General features: G+C 60.2%; 1 protein-coding gene and 1 long non-coding RNA gene across 2 annotated transcripts; one reads left to right on the top strand and one right to left on the bottom strand.

Annotated features, from left to right (window-relative positions):
* The first annotated feature begins 357 nt into the window (after positions 1–357).
* On the top strand, positions 358–17,554 carry DENND6B (DENN domain containing 6B). Its single transcript, XM_063153583.1, has 20 exons — positions 358–498; positions 4,447–4,485; positions 4,567–4,609; positions 5,314–5,426; positions 6,614–6,694; positions 7,708–7,813; positions 8,233–8,312; positions 8,467–8,529; positions 9,124–9,179; positions 9,815–9,937; positions 11,205–11,300; positions 11,380–11,474; positions 13,293–13,358; positions 13,476–13,540; positions 14,422–14,511; positions 14,761–14,814; positions 15,145–15,254; positions 15,943–16,045; positions 16,558–16,632; positions 16,915–17,554. Exons 1-20 carry the CDS (start codon positions 358–360, stop codon positions 17,035–17,037), a joined length of 1,722 nt encoding a protein of 573 aa, XP_063009653.1. The 3' UTR covers positions 17,038–17,554.
* On the bottom strand, positions 12,055–12,919 carry LOC134416948 (uncharacterized). Its single transcript, XR_010027475.1, has 4 exons — positions 12,732–12,919; positions 12,185–12,214; positions 12,114–12,152; positions 12,055–12,083 (listed from the first exon to the last, which is right to left on the bottom strand). It is a non-coding gene; the product is annotated as an uncharacterized LOC134416948 (long non-coding RNA).
* Positions 17,555–20,032: the final 2,478 nt, after the last annotated feature.

Genomic DNA, 20,032 nt, shown 5'->3' with positions numbered 1-20,032 from the left:
CGGGGAGGCTCAGACCGGGCACAGGCGGAGGCCGGGGAGGCTCCGGCCGGCACACGCGGGGGTCCGACGGGCCCCGGCCGGCACACACGGGAGTCCGACGGGCCCCGGCCGGCACACACGGGGGCCGGGCGCCGAGCGGTGAAGCCGCCGCGGGTTCAATAGACCCAACCCCGCGGAGCCCTCACGCCGCCGCCATGACACCCGCACAGCCCCGCCCACTCCCGTCTCGATGGTCTCGGGACCTCCCGGCCGCCGGGGGGCGCCGTGGGGCAGGGCGGGGGCGCGTTGAGGCGGGGTCCTCCCGGCCGGCAGGGGGCGCGGCGCGGGGCGGGCCGCGCGCGGGCGGGCGGCGCCGCCATGGACGCGCTGAGCCGGGCCGGGCCCCGGCCCCGCCGCGCCGCCGCCGCCGCCTCCCCGCTGCCCTGGGGCCGCTTCGCAGCATGGATCGACTGCGTGTGTGTGGTGACCTTCGATTTGGAGCTGGGACAGGCCATGGAGGTGCGCCAGGGGCACGGGCACTCCGCCTCAGGGAGCGGAGCTGTGAGGAGAGCCGGGATGGAGAGGAGGGGAACGGGAATGGGGAGAGGGAACGGGGAATCGGGGATGGGGCTGAGGGTCGGGAATGGGGAATAGGGAGGTGACAAGGGGAGTCGGGGACTGGGGGTGTGGAGGGAGCAGGGATGGGGAGAGAGGGAATCAGGGATGGCGAAGTGGAAGGGGAATTAAGGATGGAGACGGAGGGGATTAGGGATGAACAGGGAAAAGCGGGATAAGGAATGGAGAGGAAAAAGCGAGATAAGGAATGGACAGGGGAAAGCGGGATCAGGAATGGAGAGGAAAAAGCGAGATAAGGAATGGACAGGGAAAAACGGGATCAGGAATGGACAGGGGAAAGCGGGATCACGGTTGGGGGTGTGGACAGGGGGATCAGGCTTGGGGTGGAGGCAGCGAACAGGGAGGGGAGCGGAGCCCGAGCAGAGATTTGGGGTGAATGGGATCTTTGTGGGGTGGGGGGTGCACAGGGCAGGGAGGGGCCAGGGAAGCATCCAAGAGAGCTTTATGGATCCTCTTCATGGAATAAAACCTGCCCAGGGTGACACGTCCCATGGAGCCCAGCTGGGAGGGAAGGGAAGGATCCAGGGAGAGCTCCGAGCTGGCATTGCCAGAGCAGCTGGGGCTGCCCCTGCATCCCTGGCAGTGCCCAGGGCCAGGCTGGGCACTGGGGCTGGGGCAGCCTGGGACAGTGGGAGGTGTCCCTGCCTTGGTGGCACTGCAGGGGCTCTGGGGTCCCTTCCCACCCAGCCATTCCAGGATTCCAAGGACACACATTCCCAGCAGCCAGGGCAGGGAGGTGTCAGCGCAGGATTCCCAGGGACGGGAAGTGCCCTGGCTGGGTTGGAGCAGGGCTGAGCCCCCTGTGGGTGGGATTGGGATGGGAAGGGCTGGACAGCTGTTCCCAGTTCCCAGTGCTGGTCCTGCAGGAGGGTTTGGGATGAGCTGGGCTCCTCGGGGGCTGCTCTCTGAGGAAAGCAGGGAAGTGTGGATTTGTCTGAACTTGAGGCACCACCTCAAGTTTCCTCTTATTTCTTGTGGTTGTGGGAGTCACTCCTTGCTCTGCCCTTTTTAAGGAGATTGATCTGGTTTTCAGAGAATTCAGCCTTCCTAGTTTTAAATGCTGGAGCTTCCAAAGGGAATGGGAAGCAGGAGGAACCAACACCACCTTTTTGCTGCTCCCTTGCCTTGAACACTTGATTCTTTCCCTGGAGCCTCAAAGTCAATAAAAAAATCTCCTCCAGACCCGAGTTTCACCTGTTTGATCCTTTTTCCTGCAAAACCAGGCCTGAAGTACCCCAAAAAAGGGAAGAATATCGGGATGATAATTAACATGGCGAATTCACGCTTTGTAGTTGTGTTTTGATGTGTAAAGGTACAGGGTTCTCACCTGTCTGCCTTTGTGAGGAGGGACCTTTGTGGATGAGGGATGCAGGAATGTTGTTTGTTCATCCCTGGAAAGGAATTTTCATTCTTTTCCTCTCTTTCCCTGCGTAAGTTTCAGTGGGAAAATGTTCCTTCTGTGGCAGAAATGACTTAGGAAAACTGGGAACGTGTCAGTGGGGATGACACAGCCCCATTGTCCACCTTCCTTTGGAAAAATGTTTTAGATTTCCATCCCAGAGAGAAGGGGAAGGAGCAGGGATGAGACATGGGGAGGGAAGCCAGCAAGAGGAGAAGCTTGGGGGGCTCTGGGGGTACCAATTTAGGGGGTCTGGCCATACAAACCCAGGGGGTCTCTGTGGGTACAAACCTGGAGGGTCTCTGAAATTCAGCTCTGGGAGATTCAGAAATCCAGCAGACTGAGGGAGAGCCCCAAGATCCTGGAATTCAACGATTCCCATTCTGCTTCCATGGACAGTGGAGAAGCTGTAGGAAAGGAGAACCCAAATCAAGGCAGGAGTTAAATGGAATTCCTGTTCCTGGCCCCTCCCCCTTCAAATAACCAAATAAACACTTTAGGATGTGATTGAAGCCCTGTTGGGCTGCTCTGGAGACATCCAAGGACTTCTACACATCCTAATTTCCTTTTCATTTGCCTTTTTTTGGGTTTTGAAAAGTTATAGTGACTGAGATTCCTTTTGGCTTGGATTTGAAGTTTTGAACTTTTGGATATGCCCCAAACATAGAGAAACATCAGAGTTAAAGTGAAGGGGAAGCAGAGATGAGGGATTAAGGTTGGAAAGGAGCTCTGAGATCATCAATTCCAGCCCTGGAGGTTAAAGCCTGATTTTCCAAATGTTCTCTTGCAGAAAGCCCCCCCAGAGTCCAGCAGGAGAAGCTGAAGCCTTGTCCCAAGTCCTGCTCTGAATTAGGCAGCAAATGTTGAGGAAAGCACAATTCCTGGGATTCACTGATGGACCAGGATGAGCTGTCCAGGCCATGATTCCCTGGGAATTATCAGGATAAATGTTTGGGTGGGGTTCATTAGTCCCAACCACGGGGATGTGTTGGGGGTCCTGGCACAGAACAGGGGCAGCAGGGAGGTGATGGGTGCCCTGGGACAATCCCAGTCCCTTCCCACTGCAGCATCCCAGCCCTCCCTCTCCCTGCTGAGTCCCTGGAGCTGCTCAGGGACCGTTTGGCCCCGGGGTTTTGGTGGCTGTTGTCTCTCAGCTCAGCTCAGCTCAGCTCAGCTCTCATCAGCAGCACTGTTAATCGGGAGTTTGGCTGGCTGGGCCGGAGCGCTGCCCTCACCGAGGGGCCCGCGGGAATTGTCAGAGCTGGGTGAACTCCCAGCCCCTGGCACGGGGCCACCCGGGCTATTTATAGCCTGGAGAGGAGAGCCAGGCACCGAGGGAGCTCCAGCAGCTGATTCTGGAGCGCAGTCCTGAGGCTGACACGGGAGATCCAGCTCAGCCTGGTCTGTGCCAGCTCCTTCTGCTCCACTGCAGTTCCTGCACTTCTGCAGGGCTCTGTGGGATCCTCCTCAGGACCCACCCCACGAGACCCCACCTGCAGAGCTGCCCCAGAGCTGCCCTGGGACACAGCAGCAGCACCTGGAGCTGCTGCAGAGAGCCCAGAGGAATCCATGGAGCTGCGGCAGGGCTGGAGCCCCTCAGCTCCCAGGGAGCCAGGCTGGGGGAGCTGGGAATGCCCAGCCTGAACAGGAGAAGGATCCCGGGAGAGCTGAGAGCCCCTGGCAGGGCCTGCAGAGGGACTGGGGACAAGGCCTGCAGGGACAGCACACAGGGAATGGCTCCCACTGCCAGAGGGCAGCCATGGATGGCATCTTGGCAATGAGCAATTCCTGCCTGGGCTGGCATTGCCAGAGCAGCTGGGGCTGCCCCTGATCCCTGGCAGTGCCCAAGGCCAGGCTGGGCACTTGGGCTGGAGCAGCCTGGGATGGGGGAAGGTGTCCCTGCCATGGCTGGGTGGCACAGGAGGGGCTTTGGGGTCCCTTCCCACCCAAACCATTCCAGGACTCCCTGACTCTCTGATCTCCATGGGTTATGAGAAGCACAGAGTCAGGCTGGAGAAGCCCTCCAAGTTTATCAAATCCAGGTTATAGAATTCCTCCATTTGGGATTTGTCTCAGCCATGGCTGTTGAGCCCTCCTGGTTCCCCATTCCTGCAGTGCATCCCCCTGCTCTTTCCCAGCTCCTGCTCCACCCTGTCCCTCCTGTGTGTCCTCTCCTGCTGCTGACAGAACAGATGTTTGCACATCTGGAGTGCTCCCAGAGGATTTGGGGCTGTTCATTCACTCAGCCATCAGGAATAAATCTAAACCAGGAGCCTTTGGGTCTGTCCAGAAATGCAAATAAAGCCGGGTTCAGTGCCAGGTTCAGAGTTTAAATCATCCCAGGTGCTCTCCCGTGGGCTCTGCTGGGGTCAGGGAGGAGGTGTGTGTGGAGCTGTGGGCACAGTGGCTGACAGGCTCTGCTCTCTCCACAGCTGGTGTATCCCCATGACTTCAGGCTCACCGAGAAGGAGGTAACCAGACCACCCTTCCTTCCCTCCTCCCTCCTTTGCCAGCGGCTCTCCAGCGTCTCACTGGCTGTTGGTTTTTTGCAGAAAACGAGCATCTGCTACCTGTCCTTCCCAGACTCCTACTCAGGTGGGTGACTCCGGGGGTGACAGAAGTGTCCCTGGTGGGAGGACAGTCCCTGGGGTGCAGCAGGGCCGGGGGGACTGCAGGGAGCACCCTGGGGCTGAGCCAGAGCCCCCCACGCTCTGCTGGGTGGGAACCTGTGCTCCAAGGGAATTCCCAATGTGGCCAGGAGGGGTGGCAGCTGTCACATTCCTGTGGTTGGGAGCAGGAGCTGGGGAGGGGACGCTTCCAGCAGAAATGTTCCCAAACCTGAGTTTGTACTTCACAGAGGGATAATGAGAAATAAATCTGCTCGTCCAGCCAGGCCCTGGGGCTTTGAGGGTTGGGTTTCTGCATTTTCATGGAATCTTGGAATGGTTGGGTGGGAAGGGACCCCAGAGCCCCTGCAGCGCCACCCCTGCCATGGCAGGGACACCTCCCACTGTCCCAGGCTGCTCCAGCCCCAGTGTCCAGCCTGGCCCTGGGCACTGCCAGGGATCCAGAGGCAGCCCCAGCTGCCAGGGCCTGCCCACCCTGCCAGGGAAAAGCTTTTTCTATAGTTCCATTTCCCTTTTCCTTCCCATTTTGCTTCCTTTTTCCCTTTGCTCTCCCTTTCGGATTTCTTTGGTTTCTCCCCCATCCCTCCCCGTTCCCTGCTGGGTTTCCCCACGGCCCCCATTCCCTCTGCGCTGGAGCCATTCCCCGTCACCGTCCCCGTGTCCCTGTCGCAGGGGGCCTCGGGGACACCCAGTTCAGCTTCCGGCTGCGCCAGGCCGGGGGCTCCCGCGGCTCCCCGTTCCAGGACGACGGCCGCTACAACCGGGAGGCCCCGGTGACGCTGCAGGTGGGTGCTGGCCCTCGCCCTGCCGGGGCAAAGCCGGGCATGCTGTGGGGCTGGGGTCCCCGGGGAAACCCTCCTGCTCCTGGCCGTGGGAACTGCGGGACAAGGACGGCTCAGCTCAGGGATTGCCTTCCGTGCTCACAGGGAGGGAGGGCGGGACAGAAAACTGCTGGGACTGGGAGCTGCTGGGACAGGGAATGGGATCAAAGGTGGGACTGGATCAGGGACAGGGAACTGCTGGGACAGGGAATGGGATCAGGGGATAGGGAACTGCTGGGACTGGGAATGGGATCAAAGGTGGGACTGGATCAGGGACAGGGAATGGGATCAGGGGACAGGGAATGGTGGGACTGGATCAGGGACAGGGAACTGCTGGGACAGGGAATGGGATCAGGGATAGGGAACTGCTGGGACTGGGAATGGGATCAAAGGTGGGACTGGATCAGGGATAGGGAACTGCTGGGAGAGGGAATTAGGTCATGGGGATCAAAGAGTGAATTGAATCGGAGAGAGGGAACTGAACTGAGTCAGGAGGACCCCCAGCTATTTTGGGAGGTGGAGCAGAATTAGGGAGACCCCAGTTCCACTGGGAGAGGGAACTGAATTTGGGAGACCTCAGTTATTTTGGGAGAGGGAACTGAAACAGGGGCAGCCTGGCAAATCTGGGAGAGGGAGCTGAAGCAGGGACACCTCCCACTGTCCCAGGCTGCTCCAGCCCCAGTGTCCAGCCTGGCCCTGGGCACTGCAGGGATCAGGGGCAGCCCCAGCTGCTCTGGCAATGCCAGCCCAGGCAGGAATTCCTCGTTGCCAAGATGCCACCCATGGCTGCCCTCTGGCAGTGGGAGCCATTCCCTGGGTGCTGTCCCTGCAGGCCTTGTCCCCAGTCCCTCTGCAGCTCTGCTGGAGCCCCTGCAGGCCCTGCCAGGGTCTCTGGGCTCTCCCTGGAGCCTCCCTCTCCATGTGAGCACCCCCAGCTCTCCCAGCCTGGCTCCAGTTGTGTCTCTCCCTGTGCCCCCATGGAAAGCTCTCTTGGAGGGCTGGGAGGTGTCAGAGCAGGGGGATGGCTCAGGAGGGGTTGGGGGCAGTGGGGCTGGGCTGTCCTTAACTGTCTCTCTGTTCTTTTTCTGTCCCTCCCTGTCCCTCTGTCCCTCCCTGTCCTTCTGTCCCTCCCTGTCCCTCTGTCCCTGCAGCGAGAGGCTGCTCACTATTTTGGGTACGTGTACTTCCGGCAGGTCAAGGACAGCTCCATGAGGAGGGGCTACTTCCAGAAGGTCAGTGCTGAGTCTGGAACCCCGGGATCCCTGAGGCTGGAAAAGCCCTCCCAGCCCATGGAGCCCCAGCTGTGCCCAGTGCCCACCTTGTCCCAGAGCCCTGAGTGCCACCTCCAGGAGTTCCTGGGACCCCTCCAGGGATGGGCACCCCAAAGCTCCCTGGGCAGCCCCTGCCAAGGCCTGACCCACCTTTCCATGGGGAAATTCCTGCTGATTTCACCCAGACCCTCCCCTTGCCCAGCTTTGTCCTGTGCTGGTCCATGGGGACATCTCAGTCCCAGCAGTGTCCTGAGCTTCGTGCCCTCCACCTCCAGGAGTTCCTTTCTGACTCCTGCTAATGCAGAATTCAGTTTTTCCATCCCCACTAAACCAGTGAGTTTTCCACTGGAACAGTGGGATTGCTCAGGGAAGGAATTATCACACTTGGATGAGGTTTGAATTCAAATGGCCAAGTTTGGAGTTGGACAGGAGGGGTTTAAATGACTCCTGCATTCCTAATTAATGCACTCATTAATGGCTAGGGGAAGAGGACAGTCAATGCAACAATGAAACCTCCAGTGGGGCTGGGTTGGGACAGCTGTAAAAAACCAGGGATTTATTTCACAAGGAGGTCCCAGTTAGAACAAAAAAGGCCTTGCTGGACACAATTCATTATTCCAAGTTCTTTTGTCCTTCCCCAGCATTCCTTGACTTTGTTTATCTGCCCAATTCCATTTCAGGAGTCACTCTTTTGTGCTTCTCCACCTGAAATGGTTTTTGGGAGCTTTGAACCCACCAGCAACTGAGTTTTATTCCCTCTCCAGCTGCTCCTTTGCCAGGCCATGCTCCCATCCCTTTGCTCTCCCAACTCCTGGCTCAGGAGCAGGTGGCAGCAGGAATTCCACCAAAGTGCTGCTTGGGAGCTGCTCCATGGATTTAGTGCTGGGGTTTTTAAGTTCCCCCCTCTCTAAGCAGCACAGAAATGTGCAGTACTGGGGTCAGGGGGGTCCTGATCCCAGATGTGCCATTCCCAGTCCCTGGTGCTCGTGTCCCGCCTTCCCTACGTGAACCTGTTCCAGTGCCTGCTGCAGCTGATTGCTCCGGAGTACTTCGACAAGCTGGAGCCCTGCCTGGAGGCAGGTGAGCTGGGGGCAGGGATTCCAGCCTGGGATAGAGGGGCTGCATCGGGAGGGTCTTGGGAAACAGCTGCCGTGCTCCAAAGGGCTTCATTCTGGAGCAGATTCCAGCAGGGATGAACCTCCTCCTGCTTGTCCAAGTGGATAGCCAGGTGTAAAGGAGGCATTGTGGGGAGGCAGGGCATGGGGCTGGCAGTTTGGATGCAGGGTGTTCCCAAGGAATGCAGTGTATTCCCAAAGCCAGGAATCTGCTGTGCCTCCATCAGGCCTTTTGCGCCTGATTTCATCCTGATCTATCAGCTCTGGGTTTGCCACAAGCCAGGGGGATGTGTGAGCTGGGAGAGGGAACAATTCCCTTTCAGAATGCCAGGATGAGCTGGATTTTCCCTCAGGTGAATCTCTTCCCTTCCCTGTGTCCCTCAGTGTGCAACGAGATCGACCAGTGGCCACCCCCAGTGCCTGGCCAGACCCTGAACCTGCCTGTGATGGGAGTTGTCATCCAGGTACCTGGGGACCTGTGTTCCATGTTCCTGCATGTGAAATCCCTGCCCAGCCCACGTTCCCCACAGCCCTTCCAGCTGGAAATGGTGCCTGGGAAGTTTCTGCCCTGCCAGTCCCACCCCACCCAGTGTGATCCCTGCTCTCCTTGCCCCTCAGGTGAGGATCCCATCCCGGGTGGACAAGCCAGGCTCCAGCCCAGTGAAGCAGTGCAACCAGGAGGTGAGAGGGGCTGGAGCAGCGGGAGGAGCTGGATCCTGAATCCTCTTGGGAACCCTTTGGGCTGGGATCAGTGTGGTCTCAGCAGTTCCACGCCAGTCTCTCCTGCCTGGAGTCACACAGGGCTCTGTGCACCCACTCCGGGTGCTTTGCTCACTGCTCCCTTTGCTTTTCCTGGGAAGTCAGGCCCTGCTGGGTCTCCTGCCGTCACCCTGGAGTTGTTCTGAATTTGCTTCAGTGTTTTGGTTCAGCTCTGGTTTGGATTCCTTCCTTTCCCCTTTCTCTGACTAACACTGGTTTGGTGCCACATCTCTAACCCCGCTGGCTCTGCTGTGTCTCAAACACTCTCCCACCGGAGGAAACCCTGGAAAACAAAGGAGCAGGCATGGGCAGCCTTTCCCATGTGGAAAAGAAGGGAATCTTCCTTGTTTGCAGGCACAGGAATTGGTTTGGGATTGAGTGCTGTGCCCACCTCAGGGTGTGAGCCTTGTTCCCTGTGTTCCCTGTGGCTGGCTGGTGGAATTCCAGGCAGCCTGCTCCCATCTCCTCACAGTTCACTAACAGCTACTAACAGCCTTTTCTCCCTTCCTCATCCAGAATCTGTTACCAGCCCCCCTGGTTCTCCCCAGTGTTCATGAGCTGGATCTGTTCAGGTGAGAGGCTCCTGCCAACCCTCTCCCCTCCACCTGCCGCCCCCTCCCTGCTGGGAGCATCCCGTACATCACAGGGATGGTGCACAGTCAAACACTGCTGTGTTCCAGGGACTCCTTTGGGATTCTGGGCAGCCTCTGAGCTGAGGGTTGTGCCTGCAGAGCCCCAGGGCCAGGAGAGGGGCTGGGGGTGAGAGCTGGACCTGACCCAGCCCAGAACCCCCCAGCCCTGGGCTAAGCCCAGTGTGGGCAGCAGGGCAGGGGGATCCTGTCCCTGTGCCCCCTCAGGTGCTGCCCCAGCCCTGGGACACAGCAGCAGCACCTAGAGCTGCTGCAGAGAGCCCAGAGGAGGCCCCAGAATGGCAGGGGTGGCACTGGATGGGTTTTGAGGTCCCTTCCCACCCAAACCATTCCACTCTGATCACAGATTGCTTGACTGTGCTTAGAGCATTTCCTTTAAACTTGTATGAAACAAGTGAGTGACAGCCCAGGTGAAAACAGCTGAATTTCCCTGTGGAATGCTGAAAGTCCATCCTAGACCTCAAATTCCCAGACAGGAGCACACCTGGGGGGGCTTGCAGGCCACAGCCGTGTCTGTTCCATCCTGACTGACCCTGTCATTGTTCCCATTGTCCCAGGTGCTTCCAGCCAGTGCTGATCCACATCCAGATGCTGTGGGAGCTGATGCTGCTGGGGGAGCCCATGGTGGTGATGGCACCGTCCCCAACCATGTCCTCAGAGATGGTCCTGGCCCTCACCAGGTACCACCCACAGGGTGGGAGGGACTGGGAGCTGTGACGCCAAATTCTGGCAGCTTTTCCCTGCCACATGCACTCTGTGCTGCTCACCTGGGTTGGGTTCAGTTTGCTCTTGGAAGCTTTGCAAGACAAGCTGCAAATATTCCACGCTCATTTTCCAGCGAGGATAGAGAGGAGTACAAAGGAATCTCCCCTGATGGGTCCAGCCCTGAGGAATGTTCTCTGCCCAGCTCAGAGCTCTGCATTAGCACAAAACCCCAAAAACAGCAGCATCCCTAGAGAGGGTCAGCCAGGCCAGGTGCCAGGTGCTGCCCTGGGCTCAGCCCAAGTCCCTGGAGTGCTCCAGGCTGGGGCAGGGGGCTGGAAAGCTGGGAAAGGTCCTGGGGGTGCTGTGCCAGCTGCTGGGCACAATCCCAGGGTGGCCAGGGGGGCAGGATGGGCCCTGGGCCCTGGGCCGTGGCAGCTCCAGGGTGGGCACGGCCCCAGGGCAGGGACTGTACCCTGTGCTGGCCTGGGGTGACCCTGCCACGCCCAGGGTGACCCTGCCACGCCCAAGGTGACCCTGCCACGCCCGGGATTACCCTGCCACGCCCAGGGTGACCCTGCCACGCCCAGGATAACCCTGCCACGCCCAAGGTGACCCTGCCACGCCCAGGATAACCCTGCCATGCCCGGGGTGACCCTGCCACGCCCAGGATAACCCTGCCACGCCCAAGGTGACCCTGCCACGCCCGGGATTACCCTGCCACGCCCAGGGTGACCCTGCCACGCCCAGGATAACCCTGCCATGCCCAAGGTGACCCTGCCACGCCCGGGATTACCCTGCCACGCCCAGGGTGACCCTGCCACGCCCAGGATAACCCTGCCATGCCCAAGGTGACCCTGCCACGCCCAAGGTGACCCTGCCACGCCCAGGGTGACCCTGCCACGCCCAAGGTGACCCTGCCACGCCCAGGGTGACCCTGCCACGCCCAGGATAACCCTGCCATGCCCAAGGTGACCCTGCCACGCCCAGGGTGACCCTGCCACGCCCAAGGTGACCCTGCCACGCCCAGGATAACCCTGCCATGCCCAAGGTGACCCTGCCACGCCCGGGATGACCCTGCCACGCCCAGGATAACCCTGCCATGCCCAAGGTGACCCTGCCACGCCCAGGGTGACCCTGCCACGCCCAAGGTGACCCTGCCACGCCCGGGATAAGCCTGCCACGCCCAGGGTGACCCTGCCACGCCCGGGGTGACCCTGCATGGCTCTGTGCCTGTCCCTGCAGCTGCCTGGCCCCGCTGCGTTACTGCTGCGATTTCCGGCCCTACTTCACCATCCACGACAGCGAGTTCAAGGAATACACCACGCGCACCCAGGCCCCGTGAGTGCCCCGTGTGCCCTGCCACCTCTCCCCAGGGACAGCCAGGGCCACCGGCGCTCAGCCTGTCCCCTCCTTCCAGGCCCAACATCGTCGTGGGCGTCACCAACCCCTTCTTCATCAAGACCCTGCAGCACTGGCCGCACATCCTGCGGGTGGGCGAGCCCCGCATGTCAGGTGAGCCAGGGCAGCTCAAGGTGACTGTCAGTGGAGCTCAGGGTGAAGGGGGAGCTCAGGGGGCCTGCAGGGGAGCTCAGGTGCCAGGGTGGCTGCCAGGGTGTCACAGTCATGACAGCCATAATACACAGAGCATCGTCACACAATTTCAGAAAGCTTTAAGCATTCCTCCATGCACAGTAACACCTTACTGCTTCAGAAGGCTGCAGGCATCTGCCCACACAGGGTAACACCACACCACTTCAGACGGCTGCAGGCATCTGCCCTTGCTGGTCTTTGCCCACCCCTTTATGCCCTCACGTTCATGCCCTGCACCTGTGTGCCCTCTGCTCCCTGGGCACACCTGGGCACTCCATGGCTGTCAGTGCTGCTCACCTGGGCACCCCATGGCTCAGTGCTGCTCACCTGGGCACTCCATGGCTCAGTGCTGTCAGTGCTGCTCACCTGGGCACCCCATGGCTGTCAGTGCTGCTCACCTGGGCACCCCATGGCTCAGTGCTGCTCACCTGGGCACCCCATGGCTGTCAGTGCTGTCAGTGCTGCTCACCTGGGCACTCCATGGCTCAGTGCTGCTCACCTGGGCACTCCATGGCTGTCAGTGCTGCTCACCTGGGCACCCCATGGCTCAGTGCTGCTCACCTGGGCACTCCATGGCTCAGTGCTGTCAGTGCTGCTCACCTGGGCACCCCATGGCTGTCAGTGCTGCTCACCTGGGCACCCCATGGCTCAGTGCTGCTCACCTGGGCACCCCATGGCTGTCAGTGCTGTCAGTGCTGCTCACCTGGGCACCCCATGGCTGTCAGTGCTGCTCACCTGGGCACCCCATGGCTCAGTGCTGCTCACCTGGGCACTCCATGGCTGTCAGTGCTGTCAGTGCTGCTCACCTGGGCACCCCATGGCTGTCAGTGCTGTCAGTGCTGCTCACCTGGGCACCCCATGGCTGTCAGTGCTGCTCACCTGGGCACCCCATGGCTCAGTGCTGCTCACCTGGGCACTCCATGGCTGTCAGTGCTGCTCACCTGGGCACCCCATGGCTGTCAGTGCTGCTCACCTGGGCACCCCATGGCTCAGTGCTGCTCACCTGGGCACTCCATGGCTGTCAGTGCTGTCAGTGCTGCTCACCTGGGCACCCCATGGCTGTCAGTGCTGCTCACCTGGGCACCCCATGGCTCAGTGCTGTCAGTGCTGCTCACCTGGGCACCCCATGGCTGTCAGTGCTGCTCACCTGGGCACTCCAGGGCTGTCAGTGCTGCTCACCTGGGCACCCCATGGCTGTCAGTGCTGCTCACCTGGGCACTCCATGGCTCAGTGCTGTCAGTGCTGCTCACCTGGGCACCCCATGGCTGTCAGTGCTGCTCACCTGGGCACTCCATGGCTGTCAGTGCTGCTCACCTGGGCACCTCATGGCTGTCAGTGCTGCTCACCTGGGCACTGAGCTGCCCTGGCAGTGGTTTTCTCTCCTGGGAGAGCCCAGCAGCCACAGGAGCTCACCTCTGGCTGTGGCCATGTGCAGGATGAGCACGGAGCTGGGGCAGGGTGTGGGGAGCAGGAATTGCTGTCCTGGAGCTTCCAGGGCAGGAAATTGAGAGAGGTGGAGAGAGAGAAAGCTCCTCTCCTTTATCGAGCACCTCTGTTGGCTGGGAAGCCAAGGCAGCCCTGGGGAGGAGGAGCTGGTTTTCAGCACATCCTGATCCCAGAATTCCAGCAGGGAAGGGAGCTGGGACTGCTCTGAGGGTGGGCAGGGGCAGGGCTGAGTGTCCCCAGGTGCAGTCCCAGCAGGAAGGACAGAGCCTGAATTGTCCCCGCTGTGTGGCACAGGAGACCTGCCCAAGCAGGTGAAGGTGAAGAAGCTGGCCAAGCTGAAGACCCTGGACACCAAACCAGGTGGGTGCAGGCCTCAGGAACCCCTCAGGACTGACCCTTCCCGTGGGGTGTGGCAGCAGGGAGCTGTGTCCATTTGTGACTCCTGATTTTTCCTGATGCCATGGTTTTCCCACCCAGGAATCTACACTTCCTATAAAACATTCCTTCACAAAGACAAAACCCTGATCAAAAGGCTGCTGAAGGTAAGCACCTCCCACCCTGTCCTGGTGGGAAACTGCCAAGAGCTCCATTTGATCAGACAGAGCTCTCCAAAGGAGCAGGACTTACACTTTGGGATGATTTAGTCTGTAATGGGTCCATTCATCCTGCCCAGTTTAGGAATTTCCATTTGATATTGAGGATTAAATCCTGGTGCTAGCAATAAACTGAGTGGGAATAATTTATATTTAAAAAGTCCTGAAAAAAAACCCCCAGGTTTTGTGTAGTAAAACTCGAAATTTTAATGTGTTTGAGTGGAGGGTGGAGTCTGTGCTATGGGATTTGGAGTTTGGGACCTGGATTTGGGGATCTGGAGTTTGTGCAGCACTTCAGGCTTCTGTGCCTGCAGAGCTGCAGGTTGTGTGTGACAGTGAGGGGACACCTGGGTGACCCAGCTGTGCCGTGAGTGACACTGGGTGAGCCCACATGACCCAGCTGTGCCGTGGGTGACACTGGGTGACCCTGTGTGACCCAGCTGTGCCATGGGTGACCCCACATGACCCAGCTGTGCCGTGAGTGACACTGGGTGAGCCCACATGACCCAGCTGTGCCGTGGGTGACACTGGGTGACCCCGTGTGACACGGCTGTGCCATGGGTGACTCTGTGTGACCCAGCTGTGCCGTGGGTGACACTGGGTGACCCTGTGTGACCCAGCTGTGCCATGGGTGACCCCACATGACCCAGCTGTGCCGTGGGTGACACTGGGTGACCCAGTGTGACCCAGATGTGCCATGGGTGACATTGGGTGAGCCCACATGACCCAGCTGTGCCATGGGTGACATTGGGTGGCCCCGTGTGACACGGCTGTGCCGTGGGTGACCCCGTGTGACACGGCCGTGCCATGGTGTCCCCTCTGTCGCGCAGGGCATCCAGCGGAAGCGCCCCTCGGAGGTGCAGAGCGCTCTGCTGAGGAGGCACCTCCTGGAGCTCACCCAGAGCTTCATCATCCCTCTGGTGAGTGCAGGGACGCCTGGGGGGACAGGGAGCAGCGCCTGGGACAGAGCCCAGGGCAGGGAACCCTGGAGGGGCTGCATGGCAAGGACCTTTAAACTCATCCCATCCCCTGCCACAGCAGGGACACCTCCCACTGTCCCCAGTGCTCCAAACCCCACTGCCCACCTGGCCTTGGGCACTGCCGGGGGCACCACAAGAGGCTCCTCACCTGGAAGTTATTATTTTTATTTTTATCTTTTCTTGTTTTAGGAGCATTACATGGCCAGCCTGATGCCTCTGCAGAGGGCCATCACTCCGTGGAAGGTAGGATGCACTTCCCAGTCCTCCTTCCCTTTGGGATTGGAAGTGGTTACAGGGTGCTGGGCACGCTCCTGGGAACCTCCCCTGTAGAAGGAAGAGGGTTTCACTCCTTTAAAAATTCATTAAAAAGTTGAAAGAACTCTTGTGACAGATATTCCCAGTTTTACCAGGAGCTGAGTTACTGGGAATCTCACGTGAGGATCAGCCTTGGGCGGTTTTTATCCTCAGTGCCTTGGGCTCCTTTCCCACTGGGAATGCAGCCCTTGTTTTCCTGGTTTCCTTTGGGATTCTCTGATATGGATTTCCATGGACTAACGTGGATTTCCTGTGCAGAATCCCCCCCAGATCCGCCCGTTCTGCCAGGAGGATTTCATGAAGAGCCTGGAGCACGCTGGGCCCCAGCTCACCTGTGTGCTCAAGGGGGACTGGCTGGGGCTCTACAGGTGAGAACCCTGATCCCACCCCCAGCTGGGCCTGTCCAAATGGGCAGGAAACCCTGCAGCAGCACTGGGAGCTGTGGGGCCTGCAGAACTCAGCATGGATTAACTCAGGATGCTCAGGGAGAGCAAATCCAGGGCAAATCCAGCCTGGGGTTCGTGTGTTTTAAATGAGTGGAGATCCTGCAGGGGAGTTGGTCCAGGGTTTTCCTGGATAGTTGGTTCTGACTGGGATGGAGAAGACACTTGGTTCAATAGGAGTGGGAAAAATGCAGAAGTTGGATACCCAAGGAAGGAAAATGGGAAATGCGCAGATAGAGAATGAAAAAAATCACAGAAAGTGATCGGAAACAATAATTATAGAATTATGGAATGGGCTGGGTGGAAGGGACCCCAGAGCCCCTCCAGTGCCACCCTGCCATGGCAGGGACACTTCCACTGTGCCAGCATGTGCCCAGCCCCAGTGCCCAGCCTGGCCTTGGGCACTGCCAGGGATCAGGGGCAGCCCCAGCTGCTGTGGGCATCTGTGCCCTTGTCCTGGCGTGTCCCCAGCCAGCCCAGGGCCCCCTTGAGCCCTTCCCAGGGTCACCTCAGGGAGCTGTGGGTCACAGGGTGGGGTCGTTGGATAGGATTGCCCTGCGGGTCCCTGCCAGCTCCAGCACCCCACAATTCACAGTTGCTGGCCTCTCCACAGGCGATTCTTCAAGTCCCCCAACTTCGACGGCTGGTTCCGGCAGCGGCACCGCGAGATGACCCAGAAGCTCGAGGCCCTGCACCTGGAGGCCATCTGTGAGGCGGTGGGTGACAGGGACAGGGACAGGGCTGTGTCTGTGAGGCGCTGGGTGACAGGGACAGGGACAGAGCTGGGACAGGGCTGTGGCTGTGAGGCGCTGGGTGACAGGGACAGGGCTGGGTTTACTCAGTTTAGAGATGAGAAGGATCCCGGGAGAGCTGAGAGCCCCTGGCAGGGCCTGCAGAGGGACTGGGGACAAGGCCTGCAGGGACAGCACACAGGGAATGGCTCCCACTGCCAGAGGGCAGCCATGGGTGGCATCTTGGCAAGGAGGAATTCCTGCCTGGGCTGGCATTGCCAGAGCAGCTGGGGCTGCCCCTGATCCCTGGCAGTGCCCAGGGCCAGGCTGGACACTGGGACACCCTGGGACAGTGGGAGGTGTCCCTGCCCATGGTGGCACTGGAGGGGCTCTGTCACTGTTTCAGGAATGAGGATGGAAACCCCCTGATCACCTTCAGGCTTTCCTTAGGGGAATCCCTTGGGAAGCATCCCTGAGGGAAGCCACTCTCTCCTTAGGACATTGTGGCCTGGATGAAGGACAAGTCTGAGGTGGAGATCGTGGACCTGGTGCTGAAGCTGCGGGAGAAGCTGGTGAGTCCCTCCCTCCCTGCCTCCCCCTGCACTCCTTCCTGTCTGGGGGGAGAGAAATCCGGGGCACAGATCACACCTGTGCCATGGAAAACCTGGAGGACTGGGAAGCTCGGGGAATTTTGGTGTTTGTGTGAAATCCTCAGAAATAGGAGGATCCAGAGAACTCCTTCCCCTCCCGAGGCTCAGGTGGCGTTTCCTGCCCCTGTTTATCCCGAGCTGCAGCAGGCAGAGCCCAGCAGAGGGGCAAGGCCCCTGGAATGTGTCCATCCCCATCTCCTGCAGGTGAGGGCTCGCTGCCAGCACCTGCCCGTCAAGGAGGAGACCCTGCAGAGGGTGGGTCTCTACATCGACACCATCATCGGCTCGCTGCCCGAGGACCTGCAGACTGTGCTGCACCACCCCTGAGCCGGGGGGCTCCTGGAGACCCGTCCCGGGCTGTCCCGGGCCGGCCGGGATCGCGGGCAGAGCCGGGCCGGGGCTGTCCCCGCCGAACCGCCCCTGGGTGGCACCGCAGGGCAGGAGGGCCCGCCCGGACACCCCATCCTCACCCGTGCTCGGACCCTCGGCATGCCCGTCCCGCCCGGGAGCAGCAGGAGCAGCCGTGCAGGGGCACGGGCAGGAGGTGACAGAGCCGTGCCTGGCCCCGGGCAGCCGCGGGGGCAGGAGGAGGAGGATGGCTGGACATGGACAATTGCTGCTCTGTTCCTCCGGGGCAGGGCCAGAGGAGGGGCTGGAGCATCCGCGGGGATCAGAGCTCCCCGGAGTGCCTGGGCATGGCTGCTGGGAGGAGCTGGCCCCAAATCCTATTTATTCTGCTTGGAAACCCAGCCTGAGCTCCAGGGACACGGCGGGGCTGGGGCTCTGCCCGAGGCTCTGGGAGAGCTCCTGCCAGCCCCTTCCCAATAAAACCTGGAGAAGCTGATTGCACAGCCTGTGCCGAGCTGCAGTGGGCCCTGCCGCTGTGCCCCTGCCTCCAGAGCAGCTCCTGTGCCTGGATCCCCTTCCTGCCTCGGCAATGCATTGCTGGGACCAGGGCATTGGCGCTCCAAACCTGCATTGCGCTGCTAGGGGGTCCTTCCAGGGACGGAATTTTATCCTAAAAGAAGGGTTTGGGAGGGACGTGGCAGCCTGGAGGGTCGAAGCCAGCACCTCTGCACACGGTGGGGTTGTTGGATCGTTCCTGCCCTGAGCTGGGGCGGCTCCCAGTGCAAGCTGTGCTGTTTCCATCGGTCCCTGCCCATTCCCAGGGCTGGGGAAGGGCTGAGGGGGTTGAACTCGCCTGAATTTCCCCTCTGGAGCCAGGCAGAGCTGCAGGAGGCTGCTGGGTGTCTCAGAGCCCCTGGCCCTGCCAGAGTAAGGAGTTGTGAGCAATATCCTTCGGGATGGTGTAAATCCTGACATATCCCACGTGTGTCCATGTAGGCCCCAAACCCTCCTGTAAGCAGGAAATTGTGGTTTTAAAAAAACCCTGGAGCCAAACTGGGTCCTGGTTTGGAGGCTGGGGAGGTTTATTGGGTGGGGAATGGTTGTCCCTGCTCTCGGTCACTCGTAGCCATCCTGATTTTCCAGAGAGTTCACAGCACCTGGGGGTGGCTATGTGTTCCTCTGCCCTTCCCAAGGCATCGAATCACAGAATCACAGAGGCATTTGGGTTGGAAAAACCTTGGAACATCGAGTCCGACCATTCCCAGCACTGCCAAGGCCACCACTGACCGTGTCCCCAAGTGCCACGTCCACAGCAGGGCTTTGAAATCCCTCCTGGAGTGGGGACTCCAGCATCTCTTGTAGCTGTTCCTCAGCAGCCTGAACTTCCCTCTTTAGGAATTCTCCCTCAGGGATGCATTCTTAGCTTTGCATTCCTCCCAAGGAGGCCAGACCCCATCTCCTGCCAGCCCAATATCCCGGAGTCCTGGAATGGTTTGGTGGGAAGGGCCCTCAAAGCCCCTGCAGTGCCACCCCAGCCTCAGTGGTTCCAGCATTCCATCCCTGTGGGTCTGTGGAAGTTGGGGGGTCTCCAGCGCTGTGGGACCTGCTCAGCCCCACCTGGGCCCTCCCCAAACCTCTCCAGGCACCAGGGGCTGCATCCAGGGGATCCTGCTGGGACACCGGGAGCCGTGGGAGGTGGCACTCGAGGGGCTCTGGGGTCCCTTCTCACCCAGCCATTCCGGGATTCCCTGAGCTGCTGGGAATGTGCAAATCCCAGCCGGGCTTTGGGCTGCCCACAGGGAACAGGATGTAGTGGGAGCAATCCCCAGGGAATGGATGAGCTGGGAGCAGCCCCCGGGGAATGGGATGAGCTCAGGGAGCAGCCCCCAGGGAATGGATGAGCTCAGGGAGCAGCCCCCAGGGAATGGGATGAGGTGGGAGCAGCCCCCAGGGAATGGATGAGGTGGGAGCAGCCCCCAGGGAATGGGATGAGGTGGGAGCAGCCCCCAGGGAATGGGATGAGCTCAGGGAGCAGCCCCCAGGGAATGGATGAGGTGGGAGCAATCCCCAGGGAATGGGATGAGCTCAGGGAGCAGCCCCCAGGGAATGGATGAGGTGGGAGCAGCCCCCAGGGAATGGATGAGGTGGGAGCAGCCCCCAGGGAATGGATGAGGTGGGAGCAGCCCCCAGGGAATGGGATGAGCTCAGGGAGCAGCCCCCAGGGAATGGGTGAGGTGGGAGCAATCCCCAGGGAATGGGATGAGGTGGGAGCAATCCCCAGGGAATGGGTGAGGTGGGAGCAGCCTCCAGGGAATGGATGAGGTGGGAGCAGCCCCCAGGGAATGGGATGAGGTGGGAGCAATCCCCAGGGAATGGGATGAGCTCAGGGAGCAGCCCCGAGGGAATGGGATGAGGTGGGAGCTCAGGGAGCAGCCCCCAGGGAGTTGTCGTAGAAAGCCTCGATCCCCTCGGGGCTCTGCAGGGACAGGCTCCGGGCCAGCACCTCCCGTCGGAAGTTCTCCCTCATCCAGCCATAGACCAGACTGTGCAGGAAGCCCTGCAGGGACACGCTCAGGGCCTGGGGACACGGGGACAGAGGGTCAGGGCTCCCGGTCCCTGCAGGCACAGCCCAGACAGGGTGGCACAGGACCCGGGGGGACTTTCCCCTTGGTGTGGCCAATTAAAGGACTTCCACCCTTCGGGGAAAGCCAAAGGGGGAAATCCCAACCCAAAATCCAGTGGGGAGAGCCACGCTGGGCCCAGGGCTGTGTCCTCACCCTGCCCAGGGTGTCCCCAAGGGCTGTCACAGCTCCCACGTGGGATGGGGACAAATGTCCAGCCTGGAGCTCTGGAAAAAGGGATTTACTCACTGTGGACACGTAGAGCACAAAGAGCGAGGCAGGGCTGATGCTGGTGAAGGAGAGGATGGTGAGGAGGAAGGCTGTGGATGGGACACAGAAGGACATTCCTTGGT

The sequence above is a fragment of the Melospiza melodia genome, chromosome 4 (genome assembly GCF_035770615.1).
Source record: "Melospiza melodia melodia isolate bMelMel2 chromosome 4, bMelMel2.pri, whole genome shotgun sequence".
Classification (NCBI taxonomy): domain Eukaryota; kingdom Metazoa; phylum Chordata; class Aves; order Passeriformes; family Passerellidae; genus Melospiza; species Melospiza melodia.
Note: the sequence above shows the minus strand (reverse complement) of the source record. Positions and strands in the feature narration are given on the sequence as shown.

Coding starts and splice junctions, on each gene's coding strand:
- DENND6B (XM_063153583.1), top strand. CDS start 358: ATGGACGCGCTGAGCCGGGCCGGGCCCCGGCCCCGCCGCGCCGCCGCC. Junction 9,180..9,814: donor CATGAGCTGGATCTGTTCAG/GTGAGAGGCTCC, acceptor CCATTGTCCCAG/GTGCTTCCAGCCAGTGCTGA. Junction 13,541..14,421: donor TGATCAAAAGGCTGCTGAAG/GTAAGCACCTCC, acceptor TCTGTCGCGCAG/GGCATCCAGCGGAAGCGCCC.